General features: G+C 44.1%; 2 protein-coding genes across 13 annotated transcripts in view; one reads left to right on the plus strand and one right to left on the minus strand.

The window, feature by feature from the left end:
• Positions 1-272: 272 nt before the first annotated feature.
• On the plus strand, positions 273-16,085 carry THBS1 (thrombospondin 1). Of its 8 annotated transcripts, none has more exons than XM_027971665.2 (22): positions 273-430; positions 1,020-1,115; positions 1,373-1,932; positions 2,845-2,920; positions 3,210-3,412; positions 3,524-3,646; positions 4,668-4,761; positions 6,171-6,347; positions 6,658-6,834; positions 7,145-7,318; positions 7,550-7,677; positions 7,781-7,933; positions 8,356-8,574; positions 9,068-9,175; positions 9,712-9,871; positions 10,021-10,139; positions 11,768-12,002; positions 12,193-12,420; positions 12,589-12,860; positions 13,263-13,360; positions 13,464-13,603; positions 13,993-16,085. In XM_027971665.2, the coding sequence occupies exons 2-22, from the start codon at positions 1,049-1,051 to the stop codon at positions 13,998-14,000; spliced, it is 3,519 nt and encodes a 1,172-aa protein (XP_027827466.1). In that variant the 5' UTR covers positions 273-430; positions 1,020-1,048; the 3' UTR covers positions 14,001-16,085. The 8 variants fall into 8 exon arrangements, with proteins under 8 accessions (XP_027827466.1, XP_027827464.1, XP_027827465.1 ...); XM_027971663.2 differs by having other exon boundaries at positions 6,174-6,347; XM_027971664.2 differs by having other exon boundaries at positions 3,213-3,412.
• The window catches only part of FSIP1 (fibrous sheath interacting protein 1), a 210,863-nt gene continuing 203,290 nt past the window's right edge, over positions 11,660-19,232 (minus strand). For 3 of the 5 annotated variants that reach the window (XM_012181177.4, XM_012181178.4, XM_042252254.1), the window contains one exon: positions 11,660-18,718. In XM_012181177.4, the coding sequence (XP_012036567.3) occupies positions 18,672-18,718 (47 nt within the window). In that variant the 3' untranslated portion in view covers positions 11,660-18,671. The remainder of the gene's footprint in view (positions 18,719-19,232) is intronic. The other 2 variants (XM_060418584.1, XM_004010437.5) reach the window with 1 other exon arrangement.

The following is a 19,232-nucleotide window of genomic DNA, read 5'->3' on the forward strand; positions in this document are numbered from 1 at the left end:
CGGCGCCAGAGCCGAAGTGCTGAGCCCGTGAGCGCCAAGGCCGCGTGGGCGGGCACCTATTTTTCTGAGAAGTTCCAGTGCTCCTAGGCGCCGACCCCCGCCGCCCCCCTTCCACCTTCTAGCTGGAAAGTTGTGCGCCAGGCAGCGGGGGGCGGAGAGAGGAACCCAGACTGGCCCCCCTCCCGCTTCCTGCCCCGCGGCCTCCCATTGGTCAGAGGAAACCCCAGGAATGTGAGCGCCCCTTTAAAAGCGCGCGGCTCCTCCGCTCCGCCAGCCACTGCACTCGGGCCGGCCGCTGAGAGCCCACCCTGGCGAGCTCTCCCAGCCGCAGCCTCCGAATCCACGGCCTCCACCCCGCGCCTCTCCAGTTCTCTATCCCGTCGCTGCGCCCTTGTTGCTGGCCCCGGCCGCTACATCCGCGTCCGCACAGGTAGGACTCCCGGGCGGCCGCCGAGGACGAGTGCTGCCCTGGCCAGCCACCTGGAGCTCCCAGGCTTCAGCGCCTCCGGAACCCCGGATCTAATAACTTTCTGCCTTCCCCGTACTGTCGCGGATCTAATAACTTTCTGCCTTCCCCGTACTGTCGCTCCCAGCCTCTGGGGACTCTTGTGGAAGGGCGCCAGAGCCATCCTCTCCAGCCTTGGGGTTCACAGACTAACCCACCAGAACACCCCAAAATTTTCTTTTCCCCAAGTCCTATCAGTGCTCTAGAAAAGGACTGTGCCTCCCTGCGCCCCTAAACTGCATCTCCTGGTCTAGTGTTTACCCTTAACTTCTCAAGGAAAAACCCCTCTCCAGTGGTTGATCTTGCCCCCACCACCTCTTTAAAGCGGTAATCTCCCCTCAACTCTTACTTTCTTCCTGATGCTCTCTCCAAAGTAAATACGGTTGCCCGTCCTTCCAGCAAATGTGGGCCCAAAAGGGGATCCCCAGGGGCCCCAGCCCCAAGGCCAGCCAGGTTTTGCCCACACTCCCTGCTGGGCAGCCTCTGACCCTGGGCTCTGTGCTCCTTGCTGCAGGTTCCTTGCTGGGCACAAATAGCTCCACCATGGGGCTGGCCTGGGGACTCGGTGTCCTGCTCCTCGTGCATGCCTGCGGCTCCAACCGCATTCCAGGTGAGTCTGTATAATACCTTGTGTGGGGGGAGGGAAGAGGAGGAGGTCGGGTTACCCCAGGTGCACTTCCCTCCCTGTGTACTCCTCTCTCAGCTGCTTCTCCCCTGAGCCCTGAGCAAACCTCAGGCTGCCGGTTTCCTCTGACTGCCCTTTATTTAGCTCTTCCAGTGGCTGTCAAGAGCTTTCATTCCAGCCCTCTGCCTCACCCCCTCCCCCAACCCAGGGCGCTCACCATGTGTCCTGCTCTTGTCTAACAGAGTCTGGGGGAGACAACAGTGTGTTTGACATCTTTGAACTCACCGGAGCTGCCCGCAAGGGCTCTGGGCGCCGACTGGTGAAGGGTCCTGACCCTTCTAGCCCAGCTTTCCGCATCGAGGATGCCAACCTGATCCCCCCTGTGCCTGACAAGAAGTTCCAAGACCTAGTGGATGCTGTGCGGGCGGAGAAAGGTTTCCTCCTCCTGGCTTCCCTGAGGCAAATGAAGAAGACCCGAGGTACCCTGCTGGCTGTGGAGCGGAAAGACCACTCTGGCCAGGTCTTCAGCGTGGTCTCCAATGGCAAAGCGGGCACCCTGGACCTGAGCCTGACCGTGCAGGGCAAGCAGCACGTGGTGTCGGTAGAGGAAGCACTCCTGGCGACTGGCCAGTGGAAGAGCATCACCCTATTTGTGCAGGAGGACAGGGCCCAGCTGTACATCGACTGTGAGAAGATGGAGAATGCGGAGCTGGATGTCCCCATCCAGAGCATCTTCACCAGGGACCTGGCCAGCATCGCCAGACTCCGCATTGCCAAAGGAGGCGTCAATGACAATTTCCAGGTGAGGCCGCTTTGATTCCTGATCCACGGGGTCAACTGCTAGGCAGCTTATGACCAGGAGCAGCAGGGGTTCCAGTATAGGAAATACTGCCTGTGCACTAAAGCAGTGGTTCTCACACAGTAGGGAGCATCACAATCACCTGGAGAGCTTCCTAAAATGTGTACCGCTACATCCCACCCCTAGAGTTTTGGATTCAGTAGGTCTGGGATGGGACCTGATAATTTACATCTCTAAACAGTTCCAAGATGAGGTTGGTGCTAGTGTTCTAGGGATCGGACACTGAAAACCTCTAAAGGAAACAAGAAATAGTTTCCCTGTAACTGCCTGTTCAAACCTTAAATACTCTTTTGCTCTTCTCAAGAAAATAATTTCAAATGCATTGCACCAATTATAATATTGCTTGAAGTGGATACTTTTTATGAGCAGGATAAATACCACTTGGCTATTTGCTTCCTCATGGGGATGTAACCGATCCCAAAGAAAAGATTAAAATAGTGGCTATTTGCTGCTATAGTGTCTTCCTTGCTTAAACCTCTAGATCTTTGGGTCTGTGGCTTTGAAACTCCCACATTTAACTGACACTGGAGAGTGTCATTGTATCATCCGGTCTCAATATCAGATTCCATTTCCTGTATCCCCAAGTAGGCCGATAACTGAATTCTTTGTAAAAGACCGCAGACTTGGCAGAAGATACAATTAAGATTTTTGAAGCTATTTTGCAATTCCCGTGAATTTGGCAATTCACCAACAGTTATTTGGTGTGTTATTTTGACACGGTGATCTTGAAAGGGAGTTCTTTTCAAATTTTAGAACATCTGTTGTGTGCTCCTTCTAGCATAAACAGTCCCCCCTCCCACTGACCCCCCGGCCCCTACCAACACTCTACAAACAGTGTGTATCCTCTGCTCACAGGGGGTGCTGCAGAATGTAAGGTTTGTCTTTGGAACCACACCAGAAGACATCCTCAGGAACAAAGGCTGCTCCAGCTGTAAGTATCCCTCTGTTTTTAGGGCATATGGGAAAGTGAGGGCATTCCACCCAAAATAAGCTGAGAAACTTCAGCAATGGTGATTGTGCATAAATTACCCCAGGTAACATAGTTACCTTTATATAAAGGTGACCTCAAACAGTTTTCCACACTCAACAGTCCCCTCCTTTTGCATCCCTCACCCAAAATGAAATGTCTGTTACAGTTAGGATGCCTAGAGGCTGGCTGGTGGAAGCATCTACTTGAAGATATTCTCCTACTTTCCTCACTGTGTTCCTTTGTTCCTTAGCAGCTACCAGTGTCTTTCTCACCCTTGACAACAATGTGGTGAATGGGTCCAGCCCTGCCATCCGCACCGACTACATCGGCCACAAGACAAAGGACCTGCAAGCCATTTGTGGCATCTCATGTGACGAGCTGTCCAGCATGGTCCTAGAGCTCAGGGGTCTACGCACCATTGTGACCACGCTGCAGGACAGTATCCGCAAAGTGGTCAGTAGTCTCCACCCACCGCCTGTTAGCAGGAGCCCCTGCATGTGATGGTGATGATGCTGAGGGACTGAAAGTGAGGCTCGATGCTAATAACCTTTCTCCCCCTTTTAGACCGAAGAGAACAAAGAGCTGGCCAATGAGCTGAGGAGGCCCCCACTCTGCTACCACAACGGAGTCCAGTACAGGACTGGTGACGAGTGGACGGTGGACAGCTGCACTGAGTGTCGCTGCCAGGTAAGGCTCTCGACGGACTGAAACACAAATGGATGGCACACTCTCTGAAGAAAGAGCCAGATGGCTGCGGAGGCTCTTTTCATGTTCCATGGCTGGATACCCAAGTGGTGTCTTTTTCTTAAGATGCAGCTATGACATCTATAAAATCATTTAAATGCTCAGAGTTTTTCAAAGTCTTAATTATACCCCAGGCTAAGAATAATATCTAAAAGAGTATATCTATTTAAATATCTCGGTAACTTACCTGCTTTAGTTCAAGAGCTAAGTGTTGAATATCAGGTAAGTAAAATCAAGTTGGAACCCCCCCCCCACAACCTGATTCATATTTGGCTATGACATGGAGATTCTTTAATACAGTACTGATTGCTATTCAAATCACTTGGCCCAACATCATTAGAACTATCCACTTACCTCAGATGGTACTGCCTGTAGTGTATGTGTCCTTCTGGCTCACCCCCTACCCAACGCCAGGGGCAGAGGATTTTGGGGGGGTGTTGCTGGCTCATTGAGCAAAGTCAAGCTTAAATACAAATCATGGATTGCCGGATTTGGGAGCCACCTTTACTAAACTCCCATTTTTGTCCAATATTATATAAAGCCATATTTATATATGAGAAAGTAAGATGCTCATTGATCTTCTTTTCCCCATAAAGATGTAATTTAAAATTTTTAAAGTCCTGGCTGAGTTTCAGGAATTTGATTTTAGACACAGAGTAACAGATCTGACTCATGATATTAGGTGGTTCCAACTGCATAAATTCATGTTGTTCTGTGCATGAAGAAGTGACTAAGTGGCAATTGAGACGAATTCTAGAGGGATGGAGTGACAAGTAAGCAGCCCTTGAACTGTCTCTACAGTACTGGTGGCTGCCAAAAGACAGGCAGAGCTTCTATTAAAATCATTCCACTAGAGCATTTATAGCCCAGACGACATTTCAGCTTGTAATTGAAATGGTTCAGTATGTAAGCTTCTGCTTGCAATATGCTTAGTACCCATTTCTCCTTCACTGTTGCCCTGCAGAACTCAGTTACCATCTGCAAAAAAGTGTCCTGTCCCATCATGCCCTGCTCCAACGCCACAGTTCCTGATGGAGAATGCTGCCCACGGTGCTGGCGTAAGTTCCTAAGATTGTTGGCCATGCTTCAGTGACTGGATTGATTGTACATAATGCTGGAATACCAGTCCCATCTCTGTCACATGTTTTCATTCAGTTTCTTGCTACAGCATCTGGTTAGCTGATGGCTTGTCTGCTGTATACAACCAAAAAAATGCCATTATGACTAAATTACCCCCCTAATTGTGGTGTAGACAATAACCTTAGTATAGTTTATTGAGTATGATTCTGTGCTTTGAGAAAAGATGAGATGAATTGGTAGCAGCAGTAGCTTTAAGTTAACTGGATTTAGAATCTGACCTTGTGGCCTAGAGTCAGTAAAAATCTGCTCACTGGAGAAATTGATGGACTTAACTGGGCCTGAAAGTTCTACCCATTTTATCTACAGGCGTAGGAGACCTAAGAAAAAATAGTACTTTGAGTCTCAGGGCTCTGTAAGAAATTGTATTGTTTCATGGTACCCAGTCCCTGGGTTTTGCTGCCAGTATAATTAATCACTTTGCTGAGACACTGTAGTAAGTACAAGTCATAAAGATGATTTATCACAACTAAGATGCATGAAACAGGAAAGTAGCACTCCCCCTTCACATCCACGCCCCCCACACTCCCTGTTTCCTACACACACGGATCATAGCTCAGAAGAGCCAGTTCCCTTCAGAGATGTCAGTGACATTGGAACTGTCATAATCATTTGTACATTGCTTTCTGTTCAGCATTCACTTCAGATGTGGGTTAAAGGGAACAAGGCTAGCTAGGGACTAGCAGAGTGCTGAATTTTGAGTCAGGGATTACTAGGAAAACTTCGAACTGATGGCAAGAGAAAACAAAGTTCTCTATCTCCTGTCAGATACAGGACGTGATTGTAGTCATGGCGCCTGGGCAGATGGTAAACAAACACACTTCCCTCTTATGAAAATATGTGCAGAAAAGGCCCCAAATGCTAGGGTGAGAGGAGCAACCCGCTGACTGACCTCATGACTGATCCAGGGCCAGAGCCAACAGCGGCTCCGCTGCCTTCAGATTCATCTGCCAAACATGTGGGTCTCTGACTCTCCTGAAAGTCAGAAGTGATTCCTATAAGTTGCCTAAAACCCAAGTATTCTTGGAAGCCTGGGGCTGGAAATGCCTACCAAGACATCTTAAGTCAAAAAAGGGAAACTCATTTAAAATGCAGACTTGGAAGAAGGGGGCGAGGATGACTAGAAACATATGTGGGGGAAAGGTTCAGCTATACCGACCCAGGCAAAGCATGCAATTACCCCAAAGCTGTGCACAGAATGACCGCTTGGCCATTGGCCTAACAAATATATTGCTTTTCACTCTCTGGCATGGGAAGAAAGTCCAGAGCAGAGCAGCCCAAAGAATAGCTTGTTTTCATGATAACACACTAAATGCACCCATTTGCTCAGCAGCCAGCGACTCTGCAGACGATGGCTGGTCCCCGTGGTCTGAGTGGACCTCTTGCTCTGTGACCTGTGGCAATGGAATCCAGCAGCGTGGCCGCTCCTGCGACAGCCTCAACAACAGATGCGAGGGCTCCTCTGTGCAGACGCGGACCTGCCACATCCAGGAGTGTGACAAGAGATGTAAGTGTTGGGCCACTTGGGGATGTGGAGACCTGACTTGTCCTTGTTGTCACCAATAGCAACTTCAGAGCACAGAGGTTGAGGGCACAGGTTCTAGACTCTGATCTAATCCCAGTTCTCTGCCTTATCTGTGCACCCTTGAGCACAGCTTCTCCTCTCTGAGGCTCTTATCTGTAAATTGGGGGTAAAAATAGTGTAAAGATGTTTAGTTTGGCGAGTTTGAAGATGTGGTTTAGAGGATGCATTTAAAGTGTTAATGTAGAGCTTGGCTTGTGGGAAGCACCATATAACCATCAGCTTTGTCCTTTAGTTAAACAGGATGGAGGCTGGAGCCACTGGTCCCCGTGGTCATCTTGTTCCGTAACATGTGGAGATGGTGTGATCACAAGGATCCGGCTCTGCAACTCCCCCAGCCCCCAGATGAATGGGAAGCCATGTGAGGGCAAAGCCCGGGAGACCAAAGCCTGCCAGAAAGACGCCTGCCCCAGTAAGTGCATGCATCACCTGGCATGATGCTGGCAGCTCCACCCCGCTAGCTGCCTGGCATCCGTGGGTCATGGATGGGGGAAGATTGCTTCCTAGAGAAACAAACAGAAGCACAGCCCTGCAGGGCACAGCAGCTTCTTCTAACGACAAATAGAACCATTTCAGACTCACCCTCTTCCCAGACATCCTTACCATGTGTCAGGGTCATGGAGGTTTCTTGAAGGAGAAGTCTCAGGACTCAGGAGAGTCTCCTGTGAAGGTAGTGTTTGGAAATTGGTCTTAGCTTTGGCCTGTGGTTAATTTTCTTACAGTCAATGGAGGCTGGGGCCCCTGGTCACCATGGGACATCTGTTCTGTCACCTGCGGAGGAGGGGCACAGAAACGTAGCCGGCTCTGCAACAACCCCACGCCCCAGTTTGGAGGCAAGGACTGCGTTGGTGATGTAACAGAAACCCAGATCTGCAACAAGCAGGACTGTCCCATTGGTAAGCCACACAGCCCAGGCAGCCCAGGACAAAACCACCTAATGGCACACTCAGCTTTCATGGGGGTTCAGTTTCGATGGTCCTGAGTGGTTTGATTAAAATGCCAGATGGACAGCATAATCTCAAAAGTTAGTAGTTACACAGACCTTACAATATTACATCCCCATTTAAGTGACCAGAATGGCAGTAACAGCAGCTGAGACCCACGTTTGCCTGTCACTCCTATTTCAGATGGCTGCCTGTCCAATCCCTGCTTTGCTGGTGTCCAGTGTACCAGCTACCCTGATGGCAGCTGGAAGTGTGGTGCTTGTCCCCCAGGCTATAGCGGAGATGGCGTCAAGTGCGAAGATGTTGATGAGGTGAGGAGCTGGGAGCTACCAGACCTAGGAAAGCATCTCATCTGCCTTGGTCATTTCTTGTGGCAGTGTTCTCTAAACATGAACAAACCTGTTTCTTCCACAGTGCAAAGAAGTTCCTGATGCCTGCTTCAACCACAATGGAGAGCACAGGTGTGAGAACACAGACCCCGGCTACAACTGCCTGCCCTGCCCACCACGCTTCACTGGCTCGCAGCCCTTCGGCCGGGGCGTGGAACATGCCACCGCCAACAAACAGGTAGAGCAGAGGGGACTAGTAGATGGGAGTGAGGGGGGGTGTCCTTGACTGAGCTAGCCATCAAAGCGGGGAATGTCCTCTCACACCCTTCAAGGAAAACGGGGGAGGGGGTGAGTGTCAATCTAGCTTTTAGAAACAGGACTAGAAAATGAATTGTTCATCCAGCAGAGAAAATTGGTCCATCACATTTAACCATGCTGCTCTGGAGTGAGCTGTGAGTGGATGGACTTGTTAAGTGCCAGGGTGATGTGCAAGTTCAAGGAAGACAAACATAAAGCCATGTCAGCCTATAACCTGGCATCAACATTCCCAGGGCAGGATGGGGGGGACTCATACTCTTCCCATGGATCTCTGTCCAGAGGCAATGGGGAGCTGGGGACCCTCCAAGGCTCTGCCTTAACGTCAGAATGTTGTACCCACAGGTATGCAAGCCCCGAAACCCCTGCACGGACGGGACACATGACTGCAACAAGAACGCCAAGTGCAACTACCTGGGCCACTACAGTGACCCCATGTACCGCTGCGAGTGCAAGCCTGGCTACGCCGGCAACGGCATCATCTGCGGGGAGGACACAGACCTGGACGGCTGGCCCAACGAGGACCTGCTGTGCGTGGCCAATGCAACTTACCACTGCAGAAAGGTAGCCCCGCCCTCACCTGCCTCCAGAAATGCTTATCAAGGGGATGAGCTGAGGAATTGTTTAAACTTGGGGAATGGAACTGAAAGATCAAATCATCTGAAGGCAGAGGAACACTAATTCTTATTAAATCACTTGGTGCCAAGAACATGAATGGGGCAGGCCCTTTGGGCAGTTGTGTCCCACAGTCGATTATGTTGTCCAAAAAAAGTTCACTTCTCTACCAGATGCCAGCAGAGCATGACCCGTGTTCCCAGTATATATAAAGTTTAGAGCATTTATACAAAGTATTTGTATGTGTGTGTGTGTGTGTGTGTGTGTGTGTGTGTGTGTGTGTATATCCTCCAAGCAAACTTTTTTGTCTTCCCATTGAAAATACCTGCTGTCACAGAGTAGCATTCAGTTCTGTCTGCAGTGTTTTTTCAGTGCAGTCTCTAGTGCATGAGCTGAGCAAAAGGCTTGCAAACTGCAGCTGCAACGTGTCTTCTCTTTCCAGGATAATTGCCCCAACCTTCCCAACTCAGGGCAGGAAGACTATGACAAGGATGGAATCGGCGATGCCTGTGATGATGACGATGACAATGATAAGATTCCAGATGACAGGGTAAAATTGTTTTCCATTCCTCTCTCAGCTTTTATGTTCAGCAACAGCCTGTAACCCTTAAGATTCAACAAAATTACTGATATCTAGTCATCAGAAATTATTCATTGTGATCCTGTAGTTTTCAGACATAGATGTTGCCAAGAGAATTTTTAAATGAGGGTTTTGTTTTTCATCACAGCCTGCCTTTCCCCTGGTTGGAGCAAAAAGTTACAATGTGTGAACAAATGACACTTTGCTCCCCATATTGGATTCAGATGTCTTCTCTAGGTCACAGTAAGGTTATCTCTGCTTGCACTGAGAGTGGAGATATTGAGTTTCTATTTACATCTCACTGACTCATAACCAACAGAAATTCATTTTTCATTCATTATGTCCTGGCTTTTAACTTTTGCAGTGGTCATTTTACAGGGGACTTAGTATATCCACCAAGTAGAAAATGATGGCTGCAGATTTTCAGTTTTATATATATTATGCATGTGATCTGAGGCTAGTTTCGTGGACCAAGTTGTACAATGCTCCGCTTCTTCTCTTGGCAGGACAACTGTCCATTCCATTACAACCCAGCCCAGTATGACTATGACAGAGATGACGTGGGAGACCGCTGTGACAACTGCCCCTACAACCACAACCCAGACCAGGCTGACACAGATAACAATGGGGAAGGAGACGCCTGCGCAGCTGACATTGATGGGGACGGTAAGGTGCTCCCTGATCCAGCCAGCCCGTGGGCAGCTGTGACGGCATTCAGCTCTCAGCCTTGGACAGTGCTGGCTGTTAGTGTGCAGTCTGGTTGAAACAGCTGAGGCTGAAGATTCCAGCTCTTATCTGTCCCGTGTTCTCTGCAGGTATCCTCAATGAACGGGACAACTGCCAGTATGTCTACAATGTGGACCAGAAAGACACTGACATGGACGGGGTTGGTGACCAGTGTGACAACTGCCCCCTGGAACACAATCCAGACCAGGTAGGTAGATTCCTTTCAGAATCTTTCAGGAAACTGTTAGCATATCCCTTGCTAAGCCTCTTTAAAAAACAGAAGAGTTTAAGTTCAAACACTTTCATTACCATGGCTATCAGTGATCTCATAGCCAATTACAGCATTTTCATGTGAACAGTTTGCCTGACCTAAGCTCTTTGAAGAGTTCCACAGGTCTTTAGCATGAGTCTTGTAACTTCACTCTTATCCTCTATAAGAAGCCCACATGATTTGCTCAGTGGAATCTACCATTGTTAAGATAAATTATACAAAGCAGAAATCTGTGACTGACAACTGTACAGGAATATTAATCATGTTTGAAACTAAGAGATGGAAGAAAATATCCCTAAGCAAGATACACAGCCATTTTCATGGCTCATGATATAATCTGACCGCAGGAAAACCAAACTAAAAATATTTCCCCACACTGGAGAAATCCCTGTTTCTTTGTCATTCTTCAAGTGTTTTGGCATTGCAAACATAATTCTGTACCGGTGCTAGGGAGTGCTGCAAACAGACATAGCCAGAACAAGTTCCATGTCTGGAGGTGTTTATTTTCTAGTGTAATCACTCATCATCATTTTCTCGATGTGAAACTTAAGGCTTTTCTTTTCCCTAAAAGCAATTATTCTGGAAATTTAGAAACCACCTTTTTATAAATGCAAATATTTTTAAAAGATTCAAGAAATGATAAATCCAGCTAATTTCTGGAGACATCCAGAAACTCTCCTAATATTTTTGCTCTTATGACTTTCTCTAAAACAAAAAGCATCAGGATGAATAGCTTTGGGGAAATAGGGGAAAGCATGAATGATTTGGGATAGCATTCTTGATCAAATGGCATTGAGGGTCATCTGTTTTGAATTTTAGTCTTACTATAAATTAAACCTCAGTGCCATTTAACCTCCCTGGATAAGGTGTTGGTTCTTCAGATAATAATAAAGTTTATAACAATTAATGAATCATGTAAAAATCTTAACAGCAAAGAGCATAAATACTGGCAAGCAAAATTGCAATTTGTATGTAAATAATCTGTAAGCATTCTGTAAGAATTCTGTACTGAATACTTTAAAAAAGGTACTCTGAGAAATATGGTTTTGAAAAAAATTAGAATTTTGAGTTTACCTGAGCCAACACTGGACAATCCTTATGGACTAGATGGGTAAAACCAAATACCTAAAAGAGAAGAAAATGACTTATCCCACCATACGGTTACCCAGGAGGTATGAAAAGCAGTGCCGTGTTGCCATGATTTAATGACCTGGAGTAGAAGTTGACGTGTCACCAATTTCCTAATTAAAATTTTGAATAGAACATAAATTGTACCCAGAGCATTCAATTCATCATTAAGATATAAGTAGTTAATATGGCATTCTATCCTTAGTGATGAAATGATGCTTTCTATTTAATTTTATCTAGAATGTTTTCTATTTTAAAAGAACTTTCAAATATCCCTTTAAAAACTGTCTAATACAAACAAGGATCAAGAATAAAACACTTAAGACCAGTGAGGCTTCGCATCTATATTAACAAATCTGACCAGACACTGGAGCATCTCCATAAGCTTTCTTTAGCATCAGTAATTCACGTTCCAGCTTACCCTCTGCCTCTTTCAGCTCGACTCTGACTCGGACCGCATTGGAGACACCTGTGACAACAATCAGGATATTGATGAAGACGGCCACCAGAACAACCTGGACAACTGTCCCTACGTGCCCAATGCCAACCAGGCCGACCACGACAAGGATGGCAAAGGCGATGCCTGCGACCACGATGATGACAACGATGGCATTCCTGATGACCGGGACAACTGCAGGCTGGTGCCCAATCCTGACCAGAAGGACTCTGATGGTGAGTCACCGGAGCCACTTTTAAAGCGAGTGACTGAAACCATGGCTGTCCGGATTGCGGGAAAAAAAAAAAAAAGCTGAATACATTTGAGGATGAAAAGACTAAATGTTAACTTTGACAAGACAGTGAATTTTTGGCACCAGTAATGGTATTTTGGAATTTCACTGAACTCTTGCCTTTTTGCCTTTAGGTGATGGTCGAGGTGATGCTTGCAAAGATGATTTTGACCAGGACAAGGTGCCAGACATTGATGACATCTGTCCCGAAAATGTTGATATCAGTGAGACTGATTTCCGCCGATTCCAGATGATTCCTCTAGATCCCAAAGGGACATCCCAGAATGACCCTAACTGGGTTGTACGCCATCAGGGTAAAGAACTCGTCCAGACTGTCAACTGTGACCCTGGACTTGCTGTAGGTGAGTAGAGAGTTCTTCAAACGAAAGGCCAGTGTGTACAGGGGAAAGAAGCCAGTGTAAAAGCAGGCAGTTGCACGTGTCCCCGTGAGTGCTAAAAAAGGCTGGGAATGTGACAGAGAACCTCCGGAAGGCTGCAGGTTTTAACCTGGGCATGGCCTTCTTTTCCAGGTTATGACGAATTTAATGCTGTGGACTTCAGCGGGACCTTCTTCATCAACACCGAGAGGGATGACGACTATGCCGGCTTTGTGTTTGGCTACCAGTCCAGCAGCCGCTTCTATGTTGTGATGTGGAAGCAAGTCACTCAATCCTATTGGGACACCAACCCCACGAGGGCTCAGGGATACTCTGGACTTTCTGTGAAAGTTGTGAACTCCACCACGGGGCCTGGCGAGCACCTGCGGAATGCCCTGTGGCACACAGGAAACACCCCTGGCCAGGTGAGAACAACATCCTGCAGGAGGGGGAGGGATGCTGTGTTTGGCCCAGCCTCCCACCAGGGAGTCTTAGACATCAAGTTCCCGGCATCACCAACTGTAGCATTAAGCTCTGCATTGTAAAAACCATCCTAGTGTCTGAGAGGGTAGCTCACTTGAGATCAAAAGGCTAAAGCTGTTTGTTTTAGCCTCTTCAAACAAACAAAAATGTCAATGTCCCTTCTCTTTGCTGATATGCACATTCAAGGTTACATAACCAACAAAGCCCTTGGGAAAAAAATCCTGCAATGCAGCCCTCTAATTTAGGTCAACTCAGTACCTTTTCAAGTACCATTCCATTTCATGGAATCTAACATAAGTCTCATAATTAAGCTGTTTCAACCTTTGCTTTTGCTTTTCCTCCAGGTGCGCACACTGTGGCATGACCCTCGTCACATTGGCTGGAAAGATTTCACTGCCTACAGATGGCGTCTGAGCCACAGGCCAAAGACAGGTTTCATCAGGTAAGATTGCCCTGATTAAATATCCCTTAAGTCATACTGACAGGCAGGGAGGAGAGGACCAAAAGTAAGGGTGGCACTAATGTGATGTCCTTCTTTCCCACAGAGTGGTGATGTATGAAGGGAAGAAAATCATGGCTGACTCAGGACCCATCTATGACAAAACCTATGCTGGTGGTAGGCTAGGCTTGTTCGTCTTCTCTCAAGAAATGGTGTTCTTCTCCGACCTGAAATATGAATGCAGAGGTAGGAGCAAAATGACAGTGAATATATAGGTGAAATCCCTAGTTCCGACCAGTACCAAGAATGTCAGTCATGCAAGAGGCTGATTTAAAGGCTATGTAAGACACAGGGTTATTTCTATCTTGCTGTTGAAGACACAATGATAAAAATGAAATAATGAAAGCCTTAGAAAGCAGAGCATAAGTTCTGGAAGGTTATGCTATATCAAACACCTAGCAACAGTGTTCAAACACATTAATGTGTAATTTTATAAACTACCAATCTTAAAATATACTTTTGCCATTATAAAAGGAGAGCTGTGCCAAGATTGTTAATGTATTAGTGGATATTAAGATGACAGTGCCTCAGTGAATTAGTTTATGTATTTATGTGTTTATATATTTATTTCACAGATTCCTAATCATCAAACTGTTGATCAAAAGACTGATCATAACCAATGCTGGTATTGCACCTTCTGGAACCATGGGCTTGAGAAAACCCCCAGGATCGCTCCTCGCTGCCTGCCTTTGCTCTCTGCTTGCATGAGTGTGGACTCCTAGAACATGTGACTTGCCTCAAGAAAATGCAATTTTCCAAATCAGACCCTGCATTCAGCCTCTGACTGAGAAGAATCTTCCAAGGAGACAAACAATGACTTTGGTTGGCTTTTGCAAAAGCAAAAGCATCCACATGCTTTGGTTGGAAGGTGCCTGTCCCACTCTGCTTTTGTCAGAGCAGAATGCGACTGTGAGGCCAGCTCTGAGCAGTGGACTCCAAAGTGTTTTCAGGCATGTGAGAGAAGGGAGGACTCACTAGAATTAACAAACAAAACCAGCCCTGACCTACTCCCTCTGGAATGGGGGGGGCGGGGGGCCAAAGCCCAAAGGGGAGGACGCATACCCAAGAGACGATTGTATGAAGAAAATATGGAGGAACTGTTACATTTTTGGTACTAAATCATTTTCAGGGGATTGAAAGACTATTGCTGGATTTCATGATGCTGACCAGTGTTAGCTGATTAACCCACATAAATAGGCACTTAAATAGGAGCAGGGAAGGAAGGAAAAGACTGGCTTCTGGACTTCCTCCCAGATTTCCACCCCTTAACACATCACCTGTAGTGACCAGAATAGGGAGTCGGAGTTAAACCATCATAAGCCAGTGCTGGCTGCCACAGCTTGGTTCTATTGAAATTGTCAGTTGTATTCCAGATGTAGCTTCTGCAGATGTAGCAGGAAAATAAGAAAACCCACCATCTCAGTGAGCACCAGGCTGTCTCCCAAGGGACAGCAGCCCGTGCTTGTATTTTTATGGTTAGAAAGGCACAAAATTATCAACTAAGACATTCCTTTTCTTCTTTTTTCCTGAATATCATGGAGTTTTCCAGTTGTCTCTTTTGGACTGTAGTTTTTGGTGTTTTAAACAAACACTTTACAATGTAAACTATTTATTTTTTACTTATTCTGGGGGATCTGTCTGAAAGACTATTCATGGAACAGGAAGAAGCGTAAGGACTATCCATATCATCTTTGCTACAAGTCATTATGACTGTAAGATTGTAAATACAGATTATTTATTAACTCTGTTCTACCTGGAATCTAGGTTTCATATGGAAAGTGTCTGAGAGCAGGTAGTTGAGATTGATCAGCAAATCTTTCACAGGAATGGCACAAGGAAACCAGCATAGCAAGCTGCTCTTCACTTTGTGCTTAGACTGAATGATTTGGAATTCCTTTTTCCTTTTTTTTCCCCAAGTGGAATTACTTGGTTGTCCATTTGCAAGTGTTTTTAGTTTGCAAAGAAAGCCAAGAGGCCATTAATACTGTCTTATCCCATCCCTTGTGCCTATTTCCAGGGAGATGAAAAGCATCTACATTTATTATTTTTGCCTTTTTCCAAAAGAAAAAAATGACAAAGGTGAAACTTGTATACAAATATTACCTCATTTGTTGTGTGACTGAGTAAAGAATTTTGGGATCAAACAGAAAGAGTTTAAGTGTCTAACAAACTTAAAGCTACTGTAGTACCTAAAAAAAAATCAATGTTGTACATAGTATAAAAATTCTTTGCAGAAAAGTATTCCCAGTAAGGAAATAGCATTGAAATGTTAAATACGTTTTCTGAAAGTTGTTTTTTTCTATCATCTTGTATACCGTTGCTTTATTTTTATAAATTATTTTCTCATTGCCTTTGGAATAGATATCTCAGATTGTGTAGATATGCTATTTAAATAATTTATCAGGAAATACTGCCTGTAGAGTTAGTATTTCTATTTTTATAAAATGTTTGCACACTGAATTGAACAATTGTTCGTTTTTTGTTTTGTTGATTTGTTTTTTGCTTGTTACCCTCCTCCCTGTTTTTACTATTTGCCAATACTTTTCTAGGAATGTGCTTTTTTGTACACATTTTTATCCATTTTACATTCTAAAGCAGTGTAAGTTGTATATTACTGTTTCTTATGTACAAGGAACAACAATAAATCATATGGAAATTTATATTTATACTTACTGTATCCATGTGTATTTGTTTTCTGGCCTTATGTCATGAGGTATGGGTAAACTGTATCCGTAAACAATAGAGCATACACAAAAAGAAATCACAGTAACAGTAACGTTCACAGTTCCTATACAATTTAGGAAGACTGAATTGCTTAGATGACATTTTTGCTGGATTTGTGGAATAAAAGAACAAAACAAATTAGCCTGTCATACTAAAAACAAGCAATGAGAAATGACCACCCCCACAAGATGTGGGACTCAAAAGGATACAAGTTTATATTTTACTAATGTCACTAAATGTCATTTATTGAATCCTTTTCAAAGCCCAGTTCTGTTCCTGAAAACAAAAAGGAAAACAGGAGTGAAGCACATACTCACAGCTACATCTTCTGACCCATGAATGAGGACCCCAGGCTGTGAAGAAACTTTAGAAACGGTGAAGGGCAAACTGTCCTTGAAAAGCTGGGTCAAATGCTATAGATACCACATTTTGGAGAGTGACTATGCCTTTGGTCAGAAAGATGACTTAAGAGGGGAGAATTGGGAATAAATCCTAATAAATCCTAATATATATGTACGTATATATTAGGAATAAATCCTAATATGTATATATACATATATATACACACATATATATACACACAACATATATATATGTACACACACATATAAAATATCAATAAGCAGAACCTGAGCTTCAGGTGCGTTAACCATGAATGTAGAATACAGTCCAATTTTTAGTTGTAAAAAGAATTTTTAAAAATTTTAGAATAAAAATTTTTATGAATAAAGATCTCACTTTGATGTCCATTAAACAAAAAGGACAGGCTGAGTGAGACAGAATGTTTTTTTCCCCTTATTGACTTCTCTCTCTCATTCTAGAAACATATATAAGTATAAATTGCATAGTCACATATAATTATAAAATGCCAAATCACTTTATGGTATCCAGGTGAAGAATCGGGAACTGGAAGATGTTGGTTATAAACTCTGGAAAACTGATTTGAAAGAAATATTCTTTGAAACATGACATCATTCATTCTCAGAGCAGCTCAGCACATGAAGTCTTGGGAGAGAATTCTAATTCACTTTTAAGTAACAGAACAAAAGTAACTGATAGTATCAGGATGGGACAGAAGAAACTGGGACCTGGAGCTTTCTTACCAGGAATGCTCCATATGCACTCCAAGACTGACCTTCGAATCAGGTTGTACTGAAATAAAGGACTTGTTAAAAATTAAAACTACGCCATCAGGGTGATAGCTCTCTCCTTCTATAGGAGTTTATTGTCATGCATTTCAGAGTTGGATTGAAGGGCAATAAACTCTAGGTCCTATGGGAATTTACAATAAAGCTGGTGCCAATAGTTTTCTTGAGGAGTCATAAGTAAAAAAACCCTCAAATTTTAAGATCCCAAATTTATTCCCAAAATAAGTTAGCTCTTGCTCTTTCATACTTTTTCTCTACCTTTTCTGGGGGCAAACACTCAGGTCTAGAGGGAAACTTAAAAACACTGCTTTTTAAAGAACATTTTCTTTCTTATCAAGGTAATCTTTCATTTAATTTGGAGCCTTCATATTGAGTATATTATACAAATTCAGCTTGCCAGTTCTTTGTTAGAGGTAGGTACCTTCAGTTTACATGTTATGGAAGGGTCTCATTCCTTTCAAGGGTAAAATTAATTACTTAATCATTCTGCTTTCCTACCCTCTGTTAAACTTTTGTAACATAAAGGTCGACTATGTCCCAAATACCATTTGGAGAAATATACTATAAAGCCATAAACTATCTCCTCGCCATCTATCTCCCTCTCCTCTTCTCTCCCTCCCTCTCCCTCTCTTTCTCTCACACACACACACACATACATATCAATAAAACACCAGAAGCACATGGGTTTGGAAAAGACATAAAAGGTTCTCATAAATTCAGGTTACTGACTTGTAACTAACAAACCCTCCCTCTTAAAATAGTAATACAGCTTTTTAAAAACCAGCTGATCTTTATTTGCTGAATTCTAAAAGGGAAACTCTGAAAGAAGATAACAAACTAAATGTCATATATGAAATAATTCAGTCAAACTTCTGCTTATGAAAAGTACCACTACTAATAAGATAGTAAGGATAGCCTAACATTGTTTTGTTGGGAAAATTCATTTCTCTTCACAGCAAGCTATACTTACTTAACAGGCATAGAGAGAAGGAAAGAAGGGAAATCAGGGCAAAACTACAAGTCATGGTCAACAAACCTGTGTAAACCCCAATAATGCAGTAATGTGTAATATTAAATACAAAACAATCATAAAACTTCAATTAGTTTTACCATAGCACACATACATAAAATGTTGGTTTCTATAATGCAATAAAAAACAATCTTCCTGGGAATTTCAATGAGGAAAAACCAGTGAGCAATTTACCACAACAAGTTTCAAAAAATATCAAAAAAATACGATCCAGAAAGAGAGAATCTAAACATTAAAATCATCATTTGAGGAATGGCCTCTATAATGCATTCACTGAATTAAAAATTTGGAAAAAATGTGGTTTAACTTAATTTACCAACTCTCTTAAAAGCACAACCCAGCCAGTCACTGCTTAAGATTCTTTACATTCTTCTGTCACATCTTCAGTCTCCTGTTCATCTGCACATTAAAAAGAATAACCAAATTTGTCAGATATCTGTGCATAATTAAGAAAAATTATCAGCCTATGTTTTTCAAACATTAAATCCTTATACACATAAGATAAGCTGCATTCTTATTTAATATTTATCATACAATCATCACTCTGCAACAAATATTAAATTTATTTCAATATTTATTGAATATTAAAATCAATATTCAAAATATCCAAAATCACTGCAGACAGTGACTGCAGTCATGAAATTAAAAGACACTTGCCCCTTGAAAGAAAAGCTATGACCAACCTAGACAGCATATTAAAAAGCAGAGACGTTACTTTGCCAACAAAGGTCCATCTAGTCAAAGCTATAGTTTTTCCAGTAGTCATGTGTGGATGTGAGAGCTGGACTATAAAGAAGGCTGAGTGCCAATGAATTGATGCTTTTGAACTGTGGTGCTGAAGAAGACTCTTTAGAGTCCCTTGGACAGCAAGGAGATCAAACCAGTCAATCCTAAAGGAGATCAGCCCTGACTA

The sequence above is a fragment of the Ovis aries genome, chromosome 7 (genome assembly GCF_016772045.2).
Source record: "Ovis aries strain OAR_USU_Benz2616 breed Rambouillet chromosome 7, ARS-UI_Ramb_v3.0, whole genome shotgun sequence".
Classification (NCBI taxonomy): Eukaryota; Metazoa; Chordata; class Mammalia; order Artiodactyla; family Bovidae; genus Ovis; species Ovis aries.

What these genes read in the sequence shown, in the direction of transcription:
- THBS1 (XM_060418580.1), top strand. Translation starts at nt 1,049, where the DNA reads ATGGGGCTGGCCTGGGGACTCGGTGTCCTGCTCCTCGTGCATGCCTGC. An exon ending in CCAGGAGTGTGACAAGAGAT is followed by an intron (nt 6,348 to 6,657) that starts GTAAGTGTTGGG and finishes TTTGTCCTTTAG; the next exon opens with TTAAACAGGATGGAGGCTGG. An exon ending in CAAGCAGGACTGTCCCATTG is followed by an intron (nt 7,319 to 7,549) that starts GTAAGCCACACA and finishes CTCCTATTTCAG; the next exon opens with ATGGCTGCCTGTCCAATCCC.